The sequence below is a fragment of the Arachis ipaensis genome, chromosome B5, assembly GCF_059453495.1.
Source record: "Arachis ipaensis isolate K30076 ecotype BB chromosome B5, ASM5945349v1, whole genome shotgun sequence".
NCBI classification, from domain to species: Eukaryota; Viridiplantae; Streptophyta; class Magnoliopsida; order Fabales; family Fabaceae; genus Arachis; species Arachis ipaensis.
The window spans coordinates 23,463,088-23,487,593 of NC_142440.1; the positions used below are offsets into that span (position 1 = coordinate 23,463,088).

Genomic DNA, 24,506 nt, shown 5'->3' on the forward strand with positions numbered 1-24,506 from the left:
TCAGATTGTGACTCAGCTTTGCTAGAGTCCCCAATTAGAGGTGTCCAGAGCTCTTAAGCACACTCTTTTTGCTTTGGACCACGACTTTAACCGCTCAGTCTCAAGTTTTTACTTGACACCTTCATGCCACAAGCACATGGTTAGGGACAGCTTGGTTTAGCCGCTTAGGCCAAGATTTTATTCCTGTGGGCCCTCCTATCCACTGATGCTCAAAGCCTTGGATCCTTTTTATTACCCTTGCCTTTTGGTTTAAAGGGCTATTGACTTTTTTCTGCTTGCTTTTTCTTTTTCTTTATTTTTTTGCGCCATTTTTTTCGCAAGCTTTTCACTGCTTTTTCTTGCTTCAAGAATCAATTTCATGATTTTTCAGATTATCAATAACATTTCTCCTTTTCCATTATTCTTTCAAGAGCCAACAATTTTAACATTCATAAACAACAAATTCAAAAGACATATGCACTGTTCAAGCATTCATTTCAGAAGACAAAAAGTATTGTCACCACATCAAAATAATTAAACTAATTTCAAGGATGAATTCGAAATCATGTACTTCTTGTTCTTTTGTGATTTAAAATATTTTTCCTTTAAGAAAGATGATGGATTCATAGGACATTCATAGCTTTAAGACATAAACTTTAAATTTTTATTAATCATGGAATAAAAATAAGACTCAAAATAAATATAAGAGCAGACCAATAATAATAGAAGACAGAAAATTAAAAACAGAAAAATAAATGACTCTTAAAATAGATTCCTAATAATAAAGGTTATCACAGAGTTAGGACTCAACAACCTTGATTTTGAGAAGTGGATGCTCCTTCAATCCGTGAGGTGTTTGGTCCTTCAAGGGAGAGCTTCTGGCGCTTCAGCTCCTGTAGCTCACGCCCCTGCTTCTCATGTTCCTTAAGCAGCTTGCACAGCATGCAGTTTTGATTCTGCTGTTCTTCCTTAAGTTGATCCACAGCTTCTTGCATCTTGGTGATAGATGCTTCTAAGCAAGTCCAGTAGTCAATTTCAGGGATTTCTGGGAGGAACTTCTGCGCCCTCCTTTTGATGGAGTTGTCTTGCACTTTTTGTCCTTCCATTGACTTCTTGGTGATTGGGTGTTCGATTGGGATGAATTCATCTACTCCCATTCTCACCCCAACATCTTTACATAGTAGAGAAATTAAGCTTGGGTATGCTAGTTTGGCTTCAGTGGAGTTCTTGTTTGCAATTGTGTAAATCTCACAAGAAATCAGATGATGAATCTCCCCTTCGTTTTCCCGTATAATACAATGAATCATCACTGCTCTTTTGATAGTGACCTCAGAGCGGTTGCTAGTGGGCAGTATAGAATGCCCAATGAAGTCCAACCAGCCTCTTGCGACTGGTTTGAGATCTCCTCTCTTGAGTTGGTTTGGGACACCTTTTGAATTGGTTATCCACTTAGTTCCAGGGAGGCATATGTCCTCTAGAACTTGGTCCAACCCCTTATCTACTCTCACCATTCTCCTATTAAAGGATTCTGGATCATCTTGTAGTTGAGGCAGTTTGAACACTTCTCTTATTTTGTCCAGGTGGAAGTAAATAATCCTCCCTCTGACCATAGTTCTGTAGGTATGAAAGGCGGTTCTAGTTATTCTCTGCTTATCTGTCAGCCACAGATTTGAGTAGAATTCCTGAACCATGTTTCTTCCAACCTTTGTCTCAGGATTAGCTAGAATTTCCCATCCTCTGTTTCGAATTTTCTCTTGGATCTCTGGATATTCGTCTTCTTTCAAATCGAATTTAGCTTCCGGGATCACTGACCTCAGACCCATTATTTTGTGGTAATGATCTGCATGTTCTTTGGTTAAGAACCTCTCTTGATTCCAAAGACTCTTTGGAGTATTCTCTTTCTTACCTCTTGAATTGGTTTGTTTTCCCTTAGAAGCCATGATCTTAATGAGTCTTAGCTCAGTGATCACGGAAAAACACACCAAACTTAGAGGTTTGCTTGCCCTCAAGCAAAAGAAAAGAAAGAAGAGAGATAGGAGGAGAGGCAAATTCGAATGGTGGAGAGGTGGGGATGGCCGAATGTGTATTTATAAGTGGAGGGGAGGGATTTCAAAAATTTGAAAAAAAGATATGATTGGTGAAAGAAAAAAATAGAATCATGATATGAAAAAGATGAGATTTTTAAATGGAAAAGATATAAAAGAGTTAAATCTGAAAATTTGTTGATGCATCTAAGAATTAAAAGATGATATGATGAGTTGGAAAAGATTTGGAAAGAAATTGAGAAGATAATTGAGTTTTTGAAGAAGATTTGGAAATGATTTGAAAGAAATTTGAAAAGGGATTTAGGAAATTGTTGAATTTTTGAAAATTTGAAGGTGAATGATGAAAATTTGTAATATGTTTATGCAGAAAATTATGAGTCAAAACATGAAAAATTGAAAAATTTTGAAGTGGAAAGCAAAATCCTCTCCCCCTACCTTTCTGGCGTTAAACGCCTAGAATGGTATGCATTCTGGCGTTTAACGCCCATATATTGGCCAATGTGGGCGTTTAATGCCCAGTCAGGTACCCTGGCTGGTGTTAAACGCCAGAAACCCCTTTGTCACTGGGCATTTTTCTGAACGCCCAGGATGCTGCAAGTATGGCGTTAAACGCCCAGAATGGCACCCATTCTGGCGTTTAACGTCCAAAATACCCCTTACTGGCGTTTTCTTGCTAGTGAGCTCCTTTTCCCTGCTTTTTGCACTGAATCCTTCTATAACTCTGTGAATTCCTACAATTTGATGATTAATCTTGAAGAAAATTTATATCAAACTTCTATAAGTATTAATTAAAACAAATAACTTGCTAATGGCTGGGTTGCCTCCTAGTAAGTGCTTCTTTATTGTCTTTAGCTGGACCTTGACTGAGCTTTATTCTAGTCTCAGTTTTGAGCATTCTTGCTCAAAATTGCTTTCAAGATAGTGTTTGATTCTCTGTCCATTAACAATGAACTTTTTGTTAGAGTCAATATCCTGAAGCTCAACATATCCATATGGTGACACACTTGTAATCACATACGGTCCCCTCCACCGGGATTTCAATTTCACGGGGAATAATCTGAGCCTAGAATTAAACATCAGAACCTTCTGTCCTGGTTCAAAGACTCTAGATGACAGTTTCTTGTCATGCCACCTTTTTGCTTTTTCCTTATAAATTTTTTCATTTTCAAAAGCACTGAGTCTGAATTCCTCTAGCTCATTTAGCTGGAGCAATCTTTTCTCTCCAGCTAACTTAGCATCCAGGTTTAGGAATCTGGTTGCCCAGTAGGCCTTATGTTCCAGTTCCACGGGCAGATGACAGACCTTGCCATACACAAGCTGGTATGGAGAGGTTCCTATAGGAGTCTTGAATGCTGTTCTGTATGTCCACAGAGCATCATCCAAGCTTTTTGCCCAATCCTTTCTACGGGCAATTATAGTCCATTCCAGGATTCTTTTTAGTTCTCTATTAGAGACTTCAGCCTGCCCATTTGTCTGTGGATGATATGGAGTTGCTACTTTATGGCTAATTCCATATCGGACCATAGCAGAGTAAAGCTGTTTATTGCAGAAATGAGTGCCCCCGTCACTGATGAGTACTCTGGGAACACCAAATCTGCTGAAGATATATTTCTAGAGGAACTTCAGCACTATCTTAGTATCATTAGTGGGTGTGGCAATTGCTTTTACCCATTTAGATACGTAGTCTATTGCCACCAGAATGTAAGTGTTTGAGTATGATGGTGGGAAAGGACCCATGAAGTCAATACCCCATACATCAAATAACTCAATCTCTAAGATCCCTTGTTGAGGCATGGCATAACCATGAGGTAAGTTACCAGCTCTCTGGCAACTGTCACAGTTACGCACAAACTCTCGGGCATCTCTGTGTAGAGTAGGCCAGTAGAATCCACATTGGAGGACCTTAGTGGCTGTTCGCTCACCTCCGAAATGTCCTCCATACTGTGATCCATGGTAATGCCATAGGATCTTCTGTGCCTCCTCTCTAGGTACGCATCTGCGGATCATTCCATCTGCACATCTCTTAAAGAGATATGGTTCATCCCATAAGTAGTACTTTGCATCAGAATTAGTTTTTTCGTTTGCACCCTACTGTACTCCTTGGGTATGAACCTCACAGCTTTATAATTTTCAATGTCTGCAAACCATGGTGCTTCCTGAGTGGCGAAGAGTTTTTCATCCGGAAAGGTCTCAGAGATCTCAGTAGGAGGGAGGGACGCCCCTGCTACTGGTTCTATCCGGGACAGGTGATCAGCTACCTGGTTCTCTGTCCCTTTTCTGTCTCTTATTTCTATATCAAATTCTTACAGAAGCAGTACCCATCTTATGAGCCTAGGTTTAGAATCCTGCTTTGTGAGTAGATATTTAAGAGCAGCATGGTCAGTATACACAATCACTTTTGAACCTACTAAATAGGATCTAAACTTGTCAATCGCATAAACAACTGCAAGCAACTCTTTTTCTGTGGTTGTGTAGTTTTTTGTGCGTCATTTAGAACACTGCTGGCATAGTAAATGACGTGCAAAAGCTTGTTATGCCTCTGTCCTAGCACTGCACCAATGGCATGGTCACTGGCATCACACATTAGTTCGAATGGTAATGTCCAGTTTGGTGCAGAAATAACTAGTGTTGTGACCAGCTTAGCTTTCAGAGTTTCAAACGCCTGCAGACACTCTGTGTCAAACACAAATGGCATGTCAGCAGCTAGCAGATTGCTCAGAGGTTTTGCAATTTTCGAAAAATCCTTTATAAACCTCCTATAGAATTCTACATGCCCCAGAAAGCTTCTGATTGCCTTAACATTGGCAGGTGGTGGTAATTTTTTAATTACTTCCACTTTAGCTTGATCCACCTCTATTCCCTTGTTTGAAATTTTATGCCCAAGGACAATTCCTTCAGTCACCATAAAGTGACATTTTTCCCAGTTTAAAACTAGGTTGGTCTCTTGGCATATTTTCAGAACAAGTGCTAAATGGTCAAGACGGGAGTTGAATGAGTCTCTAAATACTAAAAAGCCATCCATGAAGACTTCCAGAAATTTCTCTACCATATCAAAGAAGATAGAGAGCATGTACCTCTAAAAGGTTGCAAGTGCATTGCATAGACCAAAGGGCATCCTTCTGTAGGCAAATACTCCAGAAGAACATATAAATACTGTTTTCTCTTGGATTTGAGGATCTACTGCAATTTGGTTGTAACCTGAATAGCCATCCAAAAAGCAGTAGTATTCATGACCTGCTAGTCTCTCTAACATGTGGTCTATGAATGGTAAAGGAAAATGATTCTTTCTGGTGGCTGTATTGAGCCTTCTGTAGTCAATACACATACGCCACCATGTAACTATTCTTGTAGGAACCAGTTCATTCTTTTCATTATGAACCACTGTCATGCCTCCCTTCTTAGGGACAACGTGGATAGGGCTTACCCAGGGTCTATCAGAAATAGGATAAATAATCCCAGCCTCTAGTAACTTAGTGACCTCTTTCTGCACCACATCCTTCATGGCTGGATTTAGCCGCCTCTGTGGTTGAACCACTGGCTTAGCATCATCCTCCAATAGGATCTTGTACATGCATCTTGCTGGGCTAATGCCCTTAAGATCACTTATGGACCACCCAAGAGCTGTCTTGTGTGTCCTCAGCACCTGAATTAGTGCTTTCTCTTCCTGTGGATTCAAAGCAGAGCTTATGATCACCGGAAAAGTGTCACCTTCTCCCAGAAATGCATATTTCAGGGATGGTGGTAGTGGTTTGAGCTTTGGTTTAGGAGGCTTATCCTCTTCCTGAGGAATTTTCAGAGGTTCTGTTATTTCCTCTGGTTCCTCCAGATCATGCTGAACATCTTTAAAGATGTCCTCTAGCTCTGATTCGAGACTCTCAGTCATATTGATCTCTTCCACCAAGGAGTCAATAATATCAACGCTCATGCAGTCATTTGATGTATCTGGATGCTGCATAGCTTTGACAACATTTAGCTTGAACTCATCCTCATTGACTCTTAGGGTCACTTCCCCTTTTTGGACATCAATGAGAGTTCGTCCAGTTGCTAGGAAGGGTCTTCCTAGAATGAGAGTTGCACTCTTGTGCTCCTCCATTTCCAGCACTACAAAGTCGGTGGGAAAGGCAAATGGCCCAACCTTGACAATCATGTCCTCAATTATGCCTGATGGGTATTTAATGGAGCCATCAGCAAGTTGAAGACATATCCGGGTTGGTTTGACCTCTTCAGTCAAGCCAAGCTTTCTGATAGTGGATGCAGGAATTAGATTGATACTTGCCCCAAGGTCACATAGAGCTGTCTTGGTACAAGTACCCTCTAATGTGCACGGTATCATAAAGCTTCCCGGATCTTTAAGCTTCTCTGGTAAGCTTTTCAGAATAACTGCACTGCATTCTTCAGTGAGAAAAACTTTTTCAATTTCTCTCCAATCCTTCTTATGACTTAAGATCTCTTTCATGAACTTAGCATAAGAAGGTATTTGCTCCAGTGCCTCTGCAAATGGGATCTTTATCTCAAGAGTCCTGAGATAGTCTGCAAAGCGGGTAAATTATTTATCCTGTTCTGCTTGGCAGAGTTTCTGAGGATAAGGCATCTTGGCTTTATATTCTTCAACCTTAGTTGCTGCAGGTTTATTCCCTACAGAGGTGGTTGGAGAAGCCTTCTTAGAGGGGTTACTATCAGCACTTGCAGGTGTCTGATCCCTCATTAGCGTTTGAACGCCAGGATTGGGTGCTGGATGGGCGTCTAACGCCAGCTTCCCACCCTTTTCTGGCGTTTGAACGCCAGAACTGGGCAAGGAATGGGCGTTCAATGCCAACTTTTCTCCCTTTTCTGGCGTTTGAACGCCAGAAGTGGGCATCCACTGGGCGTTTGACGCCAATTTTTCACCCTTTTCTGGCGTTTGAACGCCAGAATTATTCCTCTCTGGACTCTTTCTGTCCTCAGAGGGATTTTGGACAGTGGTTTGGTCATCCTCTGTCAGTTGTTCCCTTCTTGGCTTTCTGCTACTTTGAGCTGAATTATTCAACGTCTTCCCGCTCCTTAGTTGAACAGCTTGGCATTCTTCTGTTATCTGTTTAGATATCTGCTGTTTGTCTGATTCAGTTGTGCTTCCATATTCTTGTTAGCATTTTTAGTGTGTTGGAGCATCTCTTTAAATTTTGCTAATTGTTTTGTCATAAGGAGCAATTGCTGATTAAGCTCAATGATCTGTTCTTGAGGATTAGGATCAGTAGTTACTGCCCTAGCTTCTTCCTTTATGGAGGACTCACTGCTTGAGTACAGATGTTGATTTCTAGCAACCGTATCTATGAGTTCTTGAGCCTCTTCAATTGTCTTTCTCATGTGTATAGATCCACTAGCCGAGTGATCTAGAGACATTTGAGCTCTTTCTGTAAGCCCATAGTAGAAGATGTCTAACTGTACCCACTCTGAAAATATTTCAGATGGGCATTTCCTTAGTATCCCTCTGTACCTCTCCCAGACATTATAAAAGAATTCATGATCCTCTTGTTTAAAGCCTTGTATGTCCAGCCTCAGCTGTGTCATCCTTTTTGGAGGGTAAAATTGATTCAGGAATTTGTCTGATAATTGTCTCCATATTTTTATGCTTGCTGTGGGTTGGTTATTTAACCACCTCTTAGCTTGATCTTTTACAGCAAATGGAAACAGTAATAACCTGTAGACATCCTGATCCACTTCTTTATCACGTACTGTATCAGCAATTTGTAAGAACTGTCCCAGAAACTCAGTAGGTTCTTCCTATGGAAGACCGGAATACTGGCAATTTTGCTGCACCATGATAATGAGCTGAGGATTTAGCTCAAAACTGCTTGCTTTGATGGGAGGTATACAGATGCTACTCCCATATGCAGCTGTAATGGGGTTAGCATATGACCTCAGAGTCCTTCTGGACTGTTCATTTCCACTTATGTCCATGATGGAGAAAAGGGAATTGATATGAATTGCAAATAAATTTTATTTTAAAAAATTTTTTTATTTTATTTAATTAAAAGTAACCGAATAAAATAAAACAAAATGAATGGAAGATAAAATAAAAGTTTCAAAAATTAGAAAAAATGAAATAAAAGCAAATTGATAACTAAACTAATTAATTAATTAAAAAATTTTGAAATTAGCAATCAAAAAGATATGATTGAAAATTATTTTGAAAAAAATATTATTGAGAAGATATGATTGCAATTTATAAAAAAAGATATGATTGAAAAGATATGATTGAAGAAATTAAAAAGGTTTGATTTTTGAAAAAGATTTGAAAAGATCAATTTTTGATATTAGAATTTTGACCTGACTAAAAAAAGATATGATTTTGAAAATCTTTGACTAATTTAATGCAAAATTTCAAAATTTATGAGTAAAATAAGGAAAAGATATTTTTTATTTTTTGAATTTTAATGAGGAAAGAGAAAAAACAACAAAATTACACTAAACTTAGAAATTTTAGATCAAAATAAAGAGAATAAACAAGAAAATTTTGAATGTCAAGATGAACACTAAGAACACTTTGAAGATCAAGATAAACACCAAGAACAAATTTTTGAAAAACTTTTAAGTAAATAAAAGCACAAGGGACACCAAACTTAAAATTTTTAGAAAATCAAACACAAACTTTTGAAAATTTAATGGAAAACACAAAGAAGACACCAAACTTAAAATTTTTAAAGATCAAGAAAGAACTAAGAACATGCAAATTCGAAAAATTGAAAGAAAATAAACGCATGCAATTGACACCAAACTTAAAATATGAAACTAAACTCAAATAAAAGACTCAATTTTAGTGACTCTAAACCAACAAAAATAAATTATTCCTAACCTAAGCAACAAGATAAACCGTCAGTTGTCCAAACTCGAACAATTCCCGGCAACGGCACTAAAAACTAGGTGCACGAAATTACAATCACACTTTTGCAACTCCGCACAACTAACCAGCAAGTGCACTTGGTCGTCCAAGTAATACCTTACGTGAGTAAGGGTCGATCCCACGGAGATTGTCGACTTGAAGCAAGCTATGGTTATCTTGTAACTCTTAGTCAGGATATCAATAATTCTCAGATTTAATTTTAAAAAGTAAAAGAACATGAAATAAATACTTGTTATGCAGTAATGGAGAACAGGTTGAGGTTTTGGAGATGCTCTGTCTTCTAAATCTCTGCTTTCCTACTGTCTTCTTCTTCATATACGCAAGGCTCCTGCCATGGCAAGCTGTATGTTGGTGGATCACCGTTGTCAATGCCTACCATCCGTCCTCTCAGTGAAAATGGTCCAAATGCGCTGTCACCGCACGGCTAATCATCTGTCGGTTCTCACTCATGTTGGAATAGGATCCATTGATCCTTTTGCGTCTGTCACTACGCCCAGCACTTGTGAGTTTGAAGCTCGTCACAATCATTCCTTCCCAGATCCTACTCAGAATATCACAGACAAAGTTTAGACTTTCCGGATCTCAGGAATGACCGCCAATAATTCTAGCCTATACCACGAAGGTTCTAATCTTATATTAGAAACCCAAGAGATATGCACTCAAGCTATTGCAGATAGAACGGAGGTGGTTGTCAGGTACGTGTTCATAGGTGAGAATAATGATGAGTGTCACGGATCATCACATTCATCAGGTTGAAGTGCGAGTGAATATCTTAGAATAGAAACAAGCGTGATAGAATGGAAAACAGTAGTAATTGTATTAATTCATCGAAACACAGCAGAGCTCCTCACCCCCAACCATGGAGTTTAGAGACTCATTCCGTCAAAAATACAATATGAAACGTATAAAGTGTCATGAGGTGTGTAAATACAATAGCAAAAGGTCCTATTTATAGAAAACTAATAGCTAAGGGTTTACAGAAATGAGTAAATGATTCAGAATCCACTTCCGGGCCCACTTGGTGTGTGCTTGGGCTGAGCATTGAAGCTTTCACATGTAGAGACTTTTTTTGGAGTTAAACGCCAGCTTTTGTCCCAGTTTGGGCGTTTAACTCCAGCTTTTATGCCAGTTCTGGCGTTTTGATGCCAGAATTTTTATGCTGACTTGGAACTCCAGTTTGGGCCATCAAATCTCAGGCAAAGTATGGACTATTATATATTTCTGGAAAGCCCAGGATGTCTACTTTCCAACGCAATTGAGAGCGCGCCAATGGGCTTCTGTAACTCCAGAAAATCCACTTCGAGTTCAGGGAAGTCAGAATCCAACAGCATCTGCAGTCCTTTTTCAACCTCTGAATCAGATTTTTGCTCAGGTCCCTCAATTTCAGCCAGAAAATACCTGAAATCATAGAAAAACACACAAACTCATAGTAAAGTCCAGAAATATGATTTTTGAATAAAAACATAATAAAAACTAACTAAAATATACTGAAAACATACTAAAAATAATGCCAAAAAGCGTATAAATTATCCGCTCATCAGGTGCTAAATATTTCACCTATTTTATTTGTTTTGTTATTTTTGGGGAGAACTAATGAAATTGTTGATATTTTTCTTGCCATAATTGGTTTAATTTTGAGAAAAACTAACAACATTGATTTTTTTTTTGTGTGTTTAATTTTCTAGTTTGTATTTTGAATACTTCAATGATGAGAGTTACGGGCTAGGCGAAAGTAGGAAGAAGTTGTTGATTAGAGATAGGAATTAACAATTCAGAGGAATTGGGAGTAGGAACAATAATTTTATTTTTATAATTTGCACTGTCAGTAATTATAATTGATCCCTTCCACTTCCAATTTGATTGTTATTTAAAAATTGAATTTCCTGGTTTGTGCACTTTATGTTATTGTGAGTAATGCTTTGGTGAGTATTGAGTAATGCTAGCTGCTGCTTCCTCTATCTTCACGTGCATTTCAACCTTCAGTTATTATCTATGCCTCACTTCACTTAAGTCTTACAAGAATAAGAATGAAACTGACATACTTATGAATCTTTCTTATTTGTTTTGTTTTTCTTATTTGGATTAGTAAATTAAACATTTAATTCTCTTTTCATTTGTTATTGTTAAATTAAATGATGAGACTGAACACTTGTTTAAGTATGCTCAATTTTATTTAGATATATTGTATTTATGCTCAGTTGTTTAAGTATGTTTAATTTTTTTTTAGATATATTGTTATATGAACTTTTTTTATGTTTAGATAAACACAAATGGGAGGAGAAGATCCTAGTTGTATTGCAGTCCAAAGTAATAATGACAACAAAGCTATGGACATAGAGCATGAAGTTGCTGCTGTCGAGGGACAACAAGCTAACGAGGGACAGCAGGCTACTCGCAAGGGAAAAAAGTCTTATGTTTGGACGCATTTTAAGCAGCTTCCATTTAGCGAGACTAATGGAGAGCACAAGGCCAAATGTAACCACTGTCGAAAAGTATATCTATGTCACCCAATTAGACATGGCACAAATTCTTTGAATAAACACTTGAAAATTTCTCACAAGTGGATATTTATAAAAGTAGGCAAAAATGGGACACTTCATGGCTATATGCCTAAGGTTAGTGAAGAAGGTGAAACCGGAAAAACTTTCAAAGTCAATGGCTATAGATTGGAAGATTGTAGGAAGGCAATGCCTGAGTTTATTATCCTTGATGAACACCTTTTTAAAGTGGTCGAAGGGATTGGGTTTCGCAAAATGATTAATTGATTTGAGCCAAGATTCACTGTACCATCCAGGATGACAATGTCAAGAGATTGTTTTCAACTTTATTTAGAGGAGAAGAAAAAACTTAAAGCTTGGTTGGAAAAGTCATGTGCTCGAGTTTGTTTGACATCAAATCAAAATATTAGCTACATGAGCCTAACCGCACATTTTGTTGATGACGAATGGAAGCTACAAAAGAGAATTCTCAACTTTTACTTGATTGAGAACCACAAGGGAGAAACAATAGGGAGAGAAATTGAGACATGTTTGAGAGAGTGGGAAATTGAAAAGGTCTTCACAATCACATTAGACAATGCATCTTCAAATGACGGGGCTATCACTTACCTTCAAAGAAAATTAGCCGCAAAGGGTGGATTGGTGTGCATACGAAAATATTTGCAAATGAGGTGTTGTGCTCATGTTCTCAACTTGATAGTGAATGAAGAAATTAAAGAGCAACATGCCTCCATTGAAAGCATTCAGAATGCTGTTAGGTGTGTTAGATCTTCTCCCCAAAGAATTAAAAAATTTAAAGAATGTTGAGGCTAAGTTGATAGAGTCTAAAAGTCTTGTTTGTTTGGATGTTCCAACTAGATGGAATTCCACCTATCTAATGTTGGAACATGCTGAAAATTTTGAAAAAACTTTTGATAGACTTTATGATCAAGAAACTTATTTTTTTAGATGGTTTGGAGAGGATAGTGGGGGTAAAAAGAATGTTGGTCCACCCACGGCACTTGATTGGCAACATGCTAGGCTATTCATTGATTTTTTGAGAATCTTCTATGAGATTACTTTGTGTTTCTCAACTTCTTTACATGTTACTTCAAACAAATGCTTTCATGAAATTGCATCTATAAATTCTCAACTAACATCTTGGAGCCACAACAATTCTGAATTATTGGGAACTATGGCATGCTCTATGAAGGCTAAATACGATAAATATTGGGGACCAGTTGACAAGTTTAATCCTTTGATACTTGTTGCCGTTGTTTTAGATCCTCGCTACAAATTTGATTATCTTTCTTGGTGTTTAGATGATGTATATGATAAGGAAGTGGCTACTAGTATGACTAGTTTTGTGAAATTTATATTAGAGACATTGTACAAATTTTATTCAAAAGAAATTGTAGATAAGAAAGTTCTTGATGATGGTGGCGGTTCCTCTAGAGCTGTTTTGAATGATAAAAATAGTGGTCAGTCTAGTGCTAAGGGTGTTGCTGCAAATAGAGTGAATTTATGGAAAAAACAAAAGAAGGAAAAAGCTAATGCAGATAGCAAATCAGATGTTGAGAAATATTTGGCTGAAGATCCTGTAGACGTGGAAGATGAGAATTTTGATATATTGACTTGGTGGAAATTAAATGGATCAAAATATAGAATTCTTTCTCCCATAGCCCATGATGTCTTTTGGTATTCCAGTTTCAACTGGTGCATCTGAATCATGCTTTAGTACCGGTGGGCGTGTGGTTAATCTTTATCGTAGCTCTTTGTTACCAAAAATGGCAGAAGCTTTAATTTGCACTCAAAGATGGTTGTATCCTTCTAAGCAGATATTTGAAGAATTTGAGTTTAATCAATTTGACAGTAGTGACAAGATTGTTAATGGTATATTTACTTTATGATGTCTTTATTCTTTTTTTATGATGCCAGGGCATTTTGGCCAGTTTCACTGACCTTTTCTCTACTGTTTTTAGGGTAGTTTCATGCATTTACTTAGGAAATAAGCTAGTTTTGGGTAGATATTCACTTACATCTTGATTCAAGCATACGTTGTGCACTTTACATGATTTCATGAGCATTTTGCATGAATTTAATGACAAATTGGATGTTGCATTTTCCATGACTTGGACTAGAACTTTGATGCACTTTATTGCTTAATTTCAGGACAAAGGAAGCAAAGAAGAACCACATTAGTGGCAATGTTAGTTACACTAACGTTGACACTAACGTGGAATGGGAGTAACTTGCAAAGTTAATGAGAAAAGTCATTGCCAATAATGCTCTAGAAGCCATCATTGCCCACGTTAAGAGTCACGTTAACTAAGTTAACGTGAACTCTAACGTGGAAGAAAGGAAATGGAGCCAACGTTAGTGACACTTAACATTATCACTAACGTTGGACCAAGCTCATAAGTGGCCACGTTAGTTGCCACGTTAACTTAGTTAACGTGGCCTCTAACGTTAAGAGGTAAAGGGGAAGCCAACGTTAGTGACATTCAACTTTGTCACTAACGTTGGCCAAGTCACAATAAGCCACGTTAACTTCCATGTTAACCTAGTTAACGTGGAAGCTAATGTGAGGAGACAAAGTGGTCGACAACATTAGTGACACCAAACATTGTCACTAACGTTGGAAGGAACCCACACAAGCCCCAATAAGCCACGTTAATTCCCACGTTAACTTAGTTAACGTGGAAGTTAACGTGAAGAACACTACAAGAAAATGGCCGATTAGCTACTACAAAAAGAGTCGTAAAATCATCGCTAATCTGACGCAAAATATAATTTGTGGCGGATTAGCTACCGACTAGCAACTAATGGTTTCCTCGCTAATTACAAGTCGCAGATCAGTGACGCAAACACAACAGTCGCTAATTCATCGGAAAGTTTTTTAGCTACCGAATAAATAGTCGCAAATCAATCACTAAAGTAAAAGCTAATTCCGTAGAAGAAATGGACTAAACAGTAGTCGCTAATTAGCGATAAACTCTACTGCAGCAGATTCATCGCTAAATGCAAGCTAACTGCGTAGACAAAATGGAATGGTTGGTTGACGCTAATTAGCGATGAATTTTTTTGAACCTAACTCGTCGCAAGTTGTCCGCTAATATGGTCGCAAATCTGTCACATTGTGTAGCAAATCTATAACTAATCTTTGAAAATCCTTAATCAAATTTGTAGGAATTTTATCGCTAAAACAAAGCTATTCGAAATTATAAAGTAGAGTTATGAAATAGTCGCTAACTTGCTAGAAAATAATATGTAGCCAATTACTTGCAATACTATCGCAAAATGTCATCGCAAATTCCTTTTAAACTAGTATTGATAGATATCTCACAAATGTTTTAGTCGCAATAGAGTCTTTGATTTGTCACTATCATCAACGAGTTTAGATTACTTATTTTGTCGCTATACTAAAATAAACCTCATTATTTTTTTATTTTAGTCATTGAACTAGAAGATTATAACACATACAAATATAATTAGTTCATCAACATCAAAACTAAAGGCTCAGTTACAATATCATGTAAAAGCAAGTATTCACTTATTTAGAGATGTTTCAATCTAACTGTACAAATGTGATCCTACTTTTATAAAATTCATTATATCTCAGTTTCTTATTACACATTGAAAATTTTAAAAAAAATGAAAAATACATATAAACACCACCTAAGACTTGGCAGTTGATACAGTATGGTAAATGTATTAAACTGCATACTTGCTTCTTCAAAATTGTAGGTTATCTACATTAGTATCTATGTTCGCAATCACCGTTGGTTGGTTGATTTGCTGAGATACTGCTGGGCAAGGTAGACATGTTTTGTGCATCATCCTCCCTTTTATTATTATGTATAAAATATGAGGAGAATCATCTATTTTAGTAAACCTGAAAGCATAAGCAAGAAAATGAAAAGAATATACGCCTAAGAAGATTATAAACTACTTAACCAATCAATATATTCTACCAAAAATAGCAGTTTAAAGGTCACAAAAATCACTTCCAATGAGTAGAAAAAAAAAAGCAACAACATTGCAATTTCAAGAACAAAATATAAAATGCTTACCCTTAAAATAGGAAGAGTCGTATTTCTGTGCATCTGTGCATTTGTTGATATATAGCAAGGCATCTGAAGAACTCCTATGTAACTAAACAAATCATCACACGAGCACAAAGAAAGTAAGCAGTTTTTTTCTTGTAAGTAAATCATTTTACCAGAAAAAAGGAAGATACAATATAAAACACTACATCGTTGAACAAAAGCATCTTCTCTTCGAGCAAATATTAGTATTTAAGATGAAGGATCTAGATTATGCCCGCTAGTTGAAAATTAGGCAATATAGACATTACACTTGGTTACTATGCGAAAATAAGGGGCTTGACATTCTTATTCTTATTACCAACTACATAGTATAAACCTAAAGATTATTAACAACCATAAAATTGCAGCAGATAAAGATCTCACAATAGATTAGCATATGAGCTTTCATCATAAATCCAAGTGGATAGACCACTTTCTCAATTTATAACAAAATTTGTCAAGAAAGCAATATGCTTTTTTTTGTGGCATGTGTCCATACTCCATAGTAAGAGTATTCAAAACTATTGCATCAGTATCATTGAGCCAAATAAGTCAAGTTGTTCAGAAGATGAGAAGAACTAAGAATCACAAATTCTCTTGTAAGAAAATTTATTTTTCAAAGACAAAAAGAAAACGTAAAGGCCAACTCCTCTAACGTGGAAAGCATGCAAAGTGAAATTTCAGTGTGTAAAGGTTAAAGACAAAATAGAGTGCCTATTGAAACTATATAAAAGCAGAAATTATAGATCATGAGACCAACAAGAAAGACCAACCCCTAAATAAATAAGTAACAGAATTCTAAGTTACCCAGCTGATCAAGTTCAGTTGTATGTTCTCATGACACATGGACACAGTTGACAAACTTTGTATAGCTTCTTCTAGGAAAAACACAAACAATAGTTTCCAAATAACATGAGACAAGAAAGTAGATGGATTTATGTCGGAACATTTCTACCTAGCAAAATTCAAACATGAGTTACGAAATAGGAAATTCCAAATTTTTACCACTACTTCAAAGTCGAGCAAAACGGTTTACCCTGCAGATATCAGGATTAGACTCATTCCTCCATGCTCCTCAGAATCCTAGTATCATCAAAATTAAAACCTTTCTCTTGCACTGCATTGGGTGATCTTTCTTCCTGTAATGAAAGATAACACATTATAACTGTGATCCCTGGACATAGACCTGTTATTTTCTTACCCGTGCAGAAACATCATATGATCAAGGAAATAGAATCATAAAAATAGAAATTAAAAAATCAGAATCATAACAACAAACTCACAAACAGAACATAAAAAATTTGCATCATAGAAACATAAATTCAAAACAAAATTAAAAAAATAAAAACCCTAATGAACAAAACAAAAAGTAAGTTTGATGAACATATGCTTGCTCGCCAAAAGAACGGGGATGTCTGTTGTCTTTGCAAATTGCAGCAAAGCTGAAGTGCATCCTTTCACCTGTCACACACCTATATGACATGTCATATATCATGGAACCGGCATGTCATTTCACCGTATAAAAAGAAATAGCCAATGCACCAGTTTCAGTTCAGGCAGCAAATACATTGATTAGCTACATTAGATTCAGATCAAGTAATCAGACAAAAGAAAAACACAAAAAGGAAACTTACCTTCAGGAGTTGGAGCTAGACTATCATAAGGCACAACAACTTCATCCGTAGGCGTCTGGATCTTGCCCCACTCAAACCAGAGAGTCACATTGACCTAAACAGAAATGAAGCTGGCAGTTACAAAAATGAAGCTGTAACAACAAAAGCAAGCAACAATCATAAAGGAACAAATTTGTTGAAGGTTTAAGAAAACAATGTATCCCATGTTTGAGAATTCTGAAAAGTGGAACTGAAAGGTTTGAAAATTTGGTGTTTGTGTTGAATTTCTTATGTTGATGTTATGTTTATGTTTATCTCATATTTGGTATGTTATGTTTATGCCTTTACTTCCCCATCTCTGGCATTCCACATCTCCACCATTTGCTGCATTATTTTTCATTTCTTATTAGCAACACATATTTTCTAAGACTCGTTACATTTTACTAAAAAATCACAGAATTTTTAATAAAAGTATTTTACTATACCAATAATAAGACTACTTTGATTGCAGGCTCAGTAGAATCGTCAAGAACTTGGATGACAAGACGATCAGCAAGCCACGAAAGATTACAAGCTGCACCAATTGACACCTTGTATACCTATATATACATAGAAAAAGAACACAAAAAAACCAACCAATTTTCACAGAAATAAAAAAGAGGAGGCAGAGGAAAATAGAGACTAGAGATAAGCAAATGCAAGCAAATTAAGAAGACCACTTTCTCATTGAACATTGGAATCTAGATGAGAACCACAGGGAAATTGGAGCTTCCAAGTTCAAGATCATCCTGGATGGGTTCATACTTGTAACGCTGCTCTGGTTTCTTCCAGAAGAGCTTGACCAAGATGATGACGATTCCCATGTACAGTCTCTCCAGATGCAGCTGCTCCCTTCTTCCTTGGTGCAGCTTCAGTACCTAGTTAAACAGAAATAAGATCGCATTAACGAAATGATGATTGATGGAAAACGCAACTACTGAAGATCTAAAAATAGATCGTGGAGGTACCTTCTCTGAAGCCGCTCTTGAATCAGCAAGGCACGTGATGGAGGTAGCTCATCCTGCCAGTGTCGGTGGTCTTTCTACGGATGGCCTTCACGCTCCAGTTATCTGTAATAAAAAACAGAGACTATCAACTACAGTCAACAAGTCTCACATTGAAGGAAATATCATTTCAGGTTCTGTGATTAACCATGATTGAACTACTAAACATAGACATCCCAACATATATATGATTTCCTTACAATTTACAAAGTACAAACCACACACCATAGTAATTTTCTACACAATGAAGCCTCAATTTTCCACCAAAAACACCAAACGAAAGAAACCTCAATTTCACCAAAAACACCACACACAATGAACACCAAAAACCCTCCAATTTTCCACGTCACATGAATTTCACCAATTGAAACTACAAACACAAATTACTAAAAAGCAGCATTCATCAGAGAGACACGCATTCAAATAATAATAGCAAGAAAAAGTGAGATTAGGATGAAGAAAAGAATACCTAACAATATTCATGTGCTGCATTTCCTTGAGGAGAGAAATCTCGCGAATTGCAGTGCTAGGAACGCCTTCATTCTCCTGCTCAAGGCGAATCTTCTATTTTACAAATTAAAACAGCAGCACCAGAACAGCAGGAAGGGAGAGGCTGCGAGAGCGAGGGAGGGAAAGGGAGAAGTTGCGACGCGAGGGAGGGAAACGGCAACTGTGAACTGCGAAAGGAGGGAGGGAGGGAGAGAGGACCGCGCCGAGGTGCTGTCCGCGAGGCTCTGTTCGGCGAGTTGGCGACGGTGAAGGAAAACGCTGCTGGGAGGAAGGGGCTCGACGGCTGTGTATTGGGGATTGGGGATTGATGTTCCTTCGTTAGAGAGAGACTATGAGAGACTAAGAGTGGCGCTGCTACTTGCTAGGTTTAGGTTATTTAGTGTTTGGGCCTCTGGGCATAGTTGTCAGAACCGACCCGGTGATCGAATCGGTCAGGTCACTGGGTCACTGGGTCACTAGTTCAACCGCTGGGTTACTGGTTGAACCGGTTGACTCGGTCCTATGTAAATAAAAAATAAAAAATAGTTAAAAGTTTAAAATTAAAATTTAAAATACATATTTTTACTAACATTTTAAAATATCAAGTTATTTTAAAACAATATGGAACATGAACAATAAATATTTTATTATTTTTACTCTATCATAAATATTTTTATTTTGTTTTTATATTAAAATAACTATTATTTTTAAATTTTAATAATTTATTAATTAGTTTATATCTTTTATACTATTATATACTACAAGTATTTATTAAAAAATAATATTAATAGATATTATATAATTATAAAAAAATAAGTGAGTTTATCATTATTGTTAAATAAAAATATAATTAATTTAAGAAGGAGTGAATTTATAATTAAAATTAAAATAAATTAAATAAAAGTAAACTATTTGATAGAAGATATCTATATGTATTATACTTTGCATATGTTTTAATAGAAAACATAATGGTCTGGTGGTTGTGGAGCATTTTGGTTTCCTTGAGGACAAGGGTTCGAACCCTACCTCAAGCATTTTGGAAATATTTTCTTCCAAACGGTTCGGTCAGACCACCTCACCGGTTTTGACCGGTTCGTACCGGTTCACACCGAATTTGACCGGTTCAATTCCTTGTGCGGTTCAAACACTGGACCGGACTGGTATAGGGTCCGGTTCACCGGTTTTCCAGTCGAATCGGCCGGTCCGATCCGGTTTTTACAACTATGCCTCTGGGTGTTGGCCTTTTAGGGGTTTTTTAAGTGATCGGTTCGGTTTGGGTAAGATTTTTGTGTCAAAACCGAAAATCAAACCAAACCGTAAAAAACAGCAAAACGTGATTTGTTTAGTTTTTTTGGTTTTTGATTTGTTCGGTTTTTTATTTTTTCGGTTTGGTTGATTAGTTTATTTCGTTTGAATCGGTTTTGAACACCCTATTGGTCGAACAGTTTAATCCGGTAATAATTTAATAAATATATAAAATTATAATAAAATCAAAATTTAAATATTAAAGGTAAAAATTAAATGATAATAACATTTTTATATTATTTAAATTTAATTTAATTAAATTACATGTAAATTATGATATAATCCATACTTTTATATAATACATAAAATATTGAGCAAATATAATAAAAAATCTACTAGTGGCACATATAAAATAACATGGTATATATAATTATAAGCATTACATCTATTGAAGATTCATTTGTCACAGTGAGATGGGGGTTTTTACTCACTGTCAGGTTCACGGATTGAACCTTAAAAAATTACTTTTTGAAGGAGATTCAAATAGATGCTTTTACAGTGATCCAACCCCATTGGTCTACGTGTGGAGCGTGCGGATCAAGGAAGAAGTGCGGCTCAACTGCCTAAACCGAGTCCGATTCGCAACAAACGAGTTCAACTTTTGACCGCCATTGATTGAGTTAATTGCAAGTCCGATCTTAATAATGAACCGAACCGGATAAGACATCAATTTACTGTTTTTTCAGTCGAACCGATCGGTTCGATCCGATTCAGTTCTGATAAGTATGGCAAAGTAGTTTAGACTTGCATTTTTTACGAGTTTGATTTTAGAGTCAAATATCCATCTTTTACTCACTCTTAGGTTCAAGGATCGAACCTTAGAGACGCCACTTTTGAAGGGGATTCAAATAGATGCTCCTACAGCGATCCACACCTCACCGGTCTACGTGTGGAGCACGCGGGTCAAAGAGGAAGTGCGGGTCATCAACTGCCTAAACTGAGTCCAGTTCATGACGAAATCATCAGGTTTTTAACTATTTGACTGCTATTGACCGAGTCAATTGCAAGTCTAGTCTTAATAATGAAACAAATCGGATAAAACATCGGTTTATTGGTTTTCTGGTCGAACTCGCCGGCCGGTCTAATTCTGATAACTATGACTAAGTTGTTTAGACTTGCATTTTTACGAGTTTGATTTTAGAGTTAAATATCCATCTATTTAAGTCAAGTAAACAAGCTAGTCCGACAAATTTAGCTTATTTTGACAATCCTAATTAATTTAAGAGCTAGCTCAAATTAATCTTTATTGAATGAATTTTAAAATGATTCTAATTAATAATAAAATTTGTACGATCATATAAAAATAAATTCTTATATATAATAATTTAATTATCTTATCTATTATATATTTTGGGTAAAATATTTAAATAAACCAAATGCATGCAAATATTACCAAAATTATCCAAACCAAGAAATGGTATGTGAATAGGGGTGGCAAACGAGCCTAAATCCGCCGGGCCGTCCTGCGTAACCCGCCAAAAAAGGCGGGCCAGTTGCTGGAAAAATCGAAACCGCCAAATAGCAAAAGTCTGCCTAACCCGCATCGCTTAAACCACAGGCTTTGGCGGGGCGGGCTTCCCCGCCGGGCTAAGGTTATTTTTAATGAGGGGGTATTTTTGTAATTTTTTTGCCAAAACCTAATTTTCCCGAACCTAACTTACAAGAGTATCAAGATAAAAATGGAGTATTTTGGATTATGTTTATGTCACTTTGGAGACAATATTTATAATTATATTTTGGATTATGTTTATTTTGCTTTGGAGAGAATATTTATACTTATGTTTTGGATGAAAACTTGGTTTATAATTATATTTATTAGATATTTATAATTACAAAGACTTTAATGTTTGTGAATATAAAAAATATAATTTTTATGCCATTAGAAATTATAAATTTATTAATATGGTTGTGAAATTATATATGTTATTTTATAGTTAATAGTGAAAAAAAAAAAAAGGAGCTTTGGCGGGCTTAGCCCGCCAGCCCGTAGTTAAGCAGGGCGGGTTGGAATTCTAGGACCACTTCACTAGGCGGGGCGGGGCGGGACGGGCTTCCCCGCTTGCCACCCCTATATGTGAATCTCCCAAAGGCATTTTGTATATAAATCGAATTAGGTAATTAGATTTACAAATTTTAGTAGTAAATCGAATTAGACTAAATATTTTTACTAGGTGAGCTTTAACTACACATAAATCGAAACAGATAATATCGATTCACACATTCATATGTTTTCAAGTAAATCTAACCAACCTAATTCGATTTACATAGGATGGAAGACTTTATATAAATCTAGCTGTCCTGTCTCGATTTACATGCCATTGATTTATTAGGGTGATTTGTTCTAATAATAATAATAATAAATTAAAGGGTGATTTGTCCTAACAATAAATTATTATTATTAGGGTTAGCTTTTTTTTCTGTTTTCTTTTTTCTTCGCGAGTGAGAGTTAAAGGGTTGGGTGAAAGTGTGTAGCTGAGTGAAAGATAACGAGGGATAAGTGGGGTTAGTAAAATTAGGATTAGAATTAGCTAAAAGAAGAAGTTTAATGTAAATTTTTTTATAAAATTAGAGGTAGAATAGGAATTTTTTTTACTATATATAATCATTTTAATCGGAACATTTTAATTAATATGGAAGCTAGATGGTTTTATTGGGCGATTTTAATTTAAGTCACGTAATTTGAACTATCCATTTAAACATATAATTTGAAACTATCAATTTAATATTAAAAATTTTGTAAGGTTATTTTTGTATTCTATTATTTGAAAGATTCAAATTATATCGTTTAATTTATATTAAATTTTTTAAATTTTTTATAATTTTATTTTTTTTAGTACTAATAGATGATTTCTAGAAAAATAATGTGAAGGCAGTTTTAAATTACATGATCGATCACTACAGTTTAAATAGACAATTTTAAATTATGCGTTTAAATTGACAGTTTTAAATTACGTGACTTGAATTAAAACAGCCCATTAAAATTGCCTATCTCTCATGTTAACTGAAACGTTCCCATATTAATTTAAAACGTTCCCATATACAGAAATAAATAATGAATTATTATAAATATTATTTATGATTATTTTAAAAGAGTACTATATTTAATAAAATTATTGTCTCATAAGTATTATTGTATGATATTATTAGATTAATTTTATATTGTATAGATACCATGTTACCAATTAACCTCATCAAACTGGCTAATTTGATTCCGTTTTCAGAACATTGTATATCATAAAAATTAATTTTTATGTTTTTTAAATCATACATTTGAGATAAAAAAAATTGTAAATAATAAATTATTAATAAATAAAAATAAAAATAAAAAATTTATGAGTTATTTAATTTTTTTTAATGTATAGAATAATAAAATTTTTAGCCAATGAGTAATAGCTCAAATGGCATAGTTTTCCCATACTCAATTAAGAGGTTGCGGGTTCGAGTCTCCTATATTTGGTAAAAAAAATAAAATTTGAATTAATTTAAGTATAATATTAAAAATATTACGTTATTATTATAGGTAATAATCAAGATAAAAAATTTATAAATGTTTGTTTATTTGTTATTTTTTCAATTTTATTTAATTTGAAGCAGATATAAAAATTTAAATTTAAAGAATTCTTTTTTTTTGCATAATTTTAATTGTTAAATTTTTTTTCTTTTAATTTTAGATTTAATATCTTACATCATCTTTAGTTTCATTATTCATTCAAATTTTTTAATTTTTATTTTCATTATTTTTTTTATCATTCTCTGTACACATATCTATCATTATTTTTTTCACTAAATATAAGAAAGATAGAAAAGAGTACTACATGTACTCAACAGAATAAGAAAAAAGACAAAAAGAATAGAAGTGATGTGTAAAATAAAGAAGAGGTAACTGTAGGACAAAGCAAAGAAAATTAACCGATAATTATATTTTTGACCAATTTTTAAGATGACAGTTATATTAATCAGAGACAATAATAATTATACATGTATAAAGAAAAATAAAAGAAAATGATAGTGTATAATATGATGAGATGATATAACAAAAATAAAAATTAATAATTTTAAAAAATAATAAAATTAAAAAAATTAAATATGTTCAAGATAAAATTAAAGAAATATATTTTTTTTAGCTATTAGAATTATGGATGAAGATAAAGAATAATTTGGATATAAATTTTTAAATTTGTTTCTAATTAAACAGGATTGAGAAAATAAATAAATTTAATAATATTTATAAATAACTAATCTTTATATAATATTAGTAAGTGTTCATATTGATTTTGTTACCCACGATAACAACAAAATATTTTTTTAATCTTATTTTTTAATTTAATTTTATTTATTTTATATATTTTACATGTTAAATAATTTAAGGTATTTAATCTTTTTTATAATTTATTTTTAATTATTAATATTAAATTTATAATTTTAAAAATAAAAATATAAAATTAATTTCTTAAACTCAATAGAAAAGTGGTTGAACAGGCACGTGAATCACTAGTTAAAGTAGTGACGGAATAAGGACTAACGTGTTTCCTCACAAATTAGTAGCAACTTGAAATCAGTGAGGAAAGTCTATCAGTTGTTAAGCGG

The 24,506-nt window shown here is 35.1% G+C and overlaps 2 protein-coding genes across 2 annotated transcripts; one reads left to right on the forward strand and one right to left on the reverse strand.

Moving 5' to 3' along the window:
- Window positions 1-11,816: 11,816 nt before the first annotated feature.
- Window positions 11,817-13,107, forward strand: LOC107640365 (zinc finger BED domain-containing protein RICESLEEPER 1-like). The gene is made up of 2 exons (XM_016343889.1): window positions 11,817-12,160; window positions 12,351-13,107. The coding sequence occupies exons 1-2, from the start codon at window positions 11,817-11,819 to the stop codon at window positions 13,105-13,107; spliced, it is 1,101 nt and encodes a 366-aa protein (XP_016199375.1).
- A 1,803-nt stretch (window positions 13,108-14,910) lies between these two features.
- Window positions 14,911-21,463, reverse strand: LOC107641773 (uncharacterized). Its single transcript, XM_088486871.1, has 9 exons — window positions 21,313-21,463; window positions 18,124-18,191; window positions 17,835-17,999; window positions 17,568-17,681; window positions 17,104-17,197; window positions 16,868-16,930; window positions 16,506-16,608; window positions 15,455-15,536; window positions 14,911-15,276 (listed from the first exon to the last, which is right to left on the reverse strand). The coding sequence occupies exons 1-7, from the start codon at window positions 21,461-21,463 to the stop codon at window positions 16,568-16,570; spliced, it is 696 nt and encodes a 231-aa protein (XP_088342997.1). The 3' UTR covers window positions 14,911-15,276; window positions 15,455-15,536; window positions 16,506-16,567.
- Between the last annotated feature and the right edge of the window lie 3,043 nt (window positions 21,464-24,506).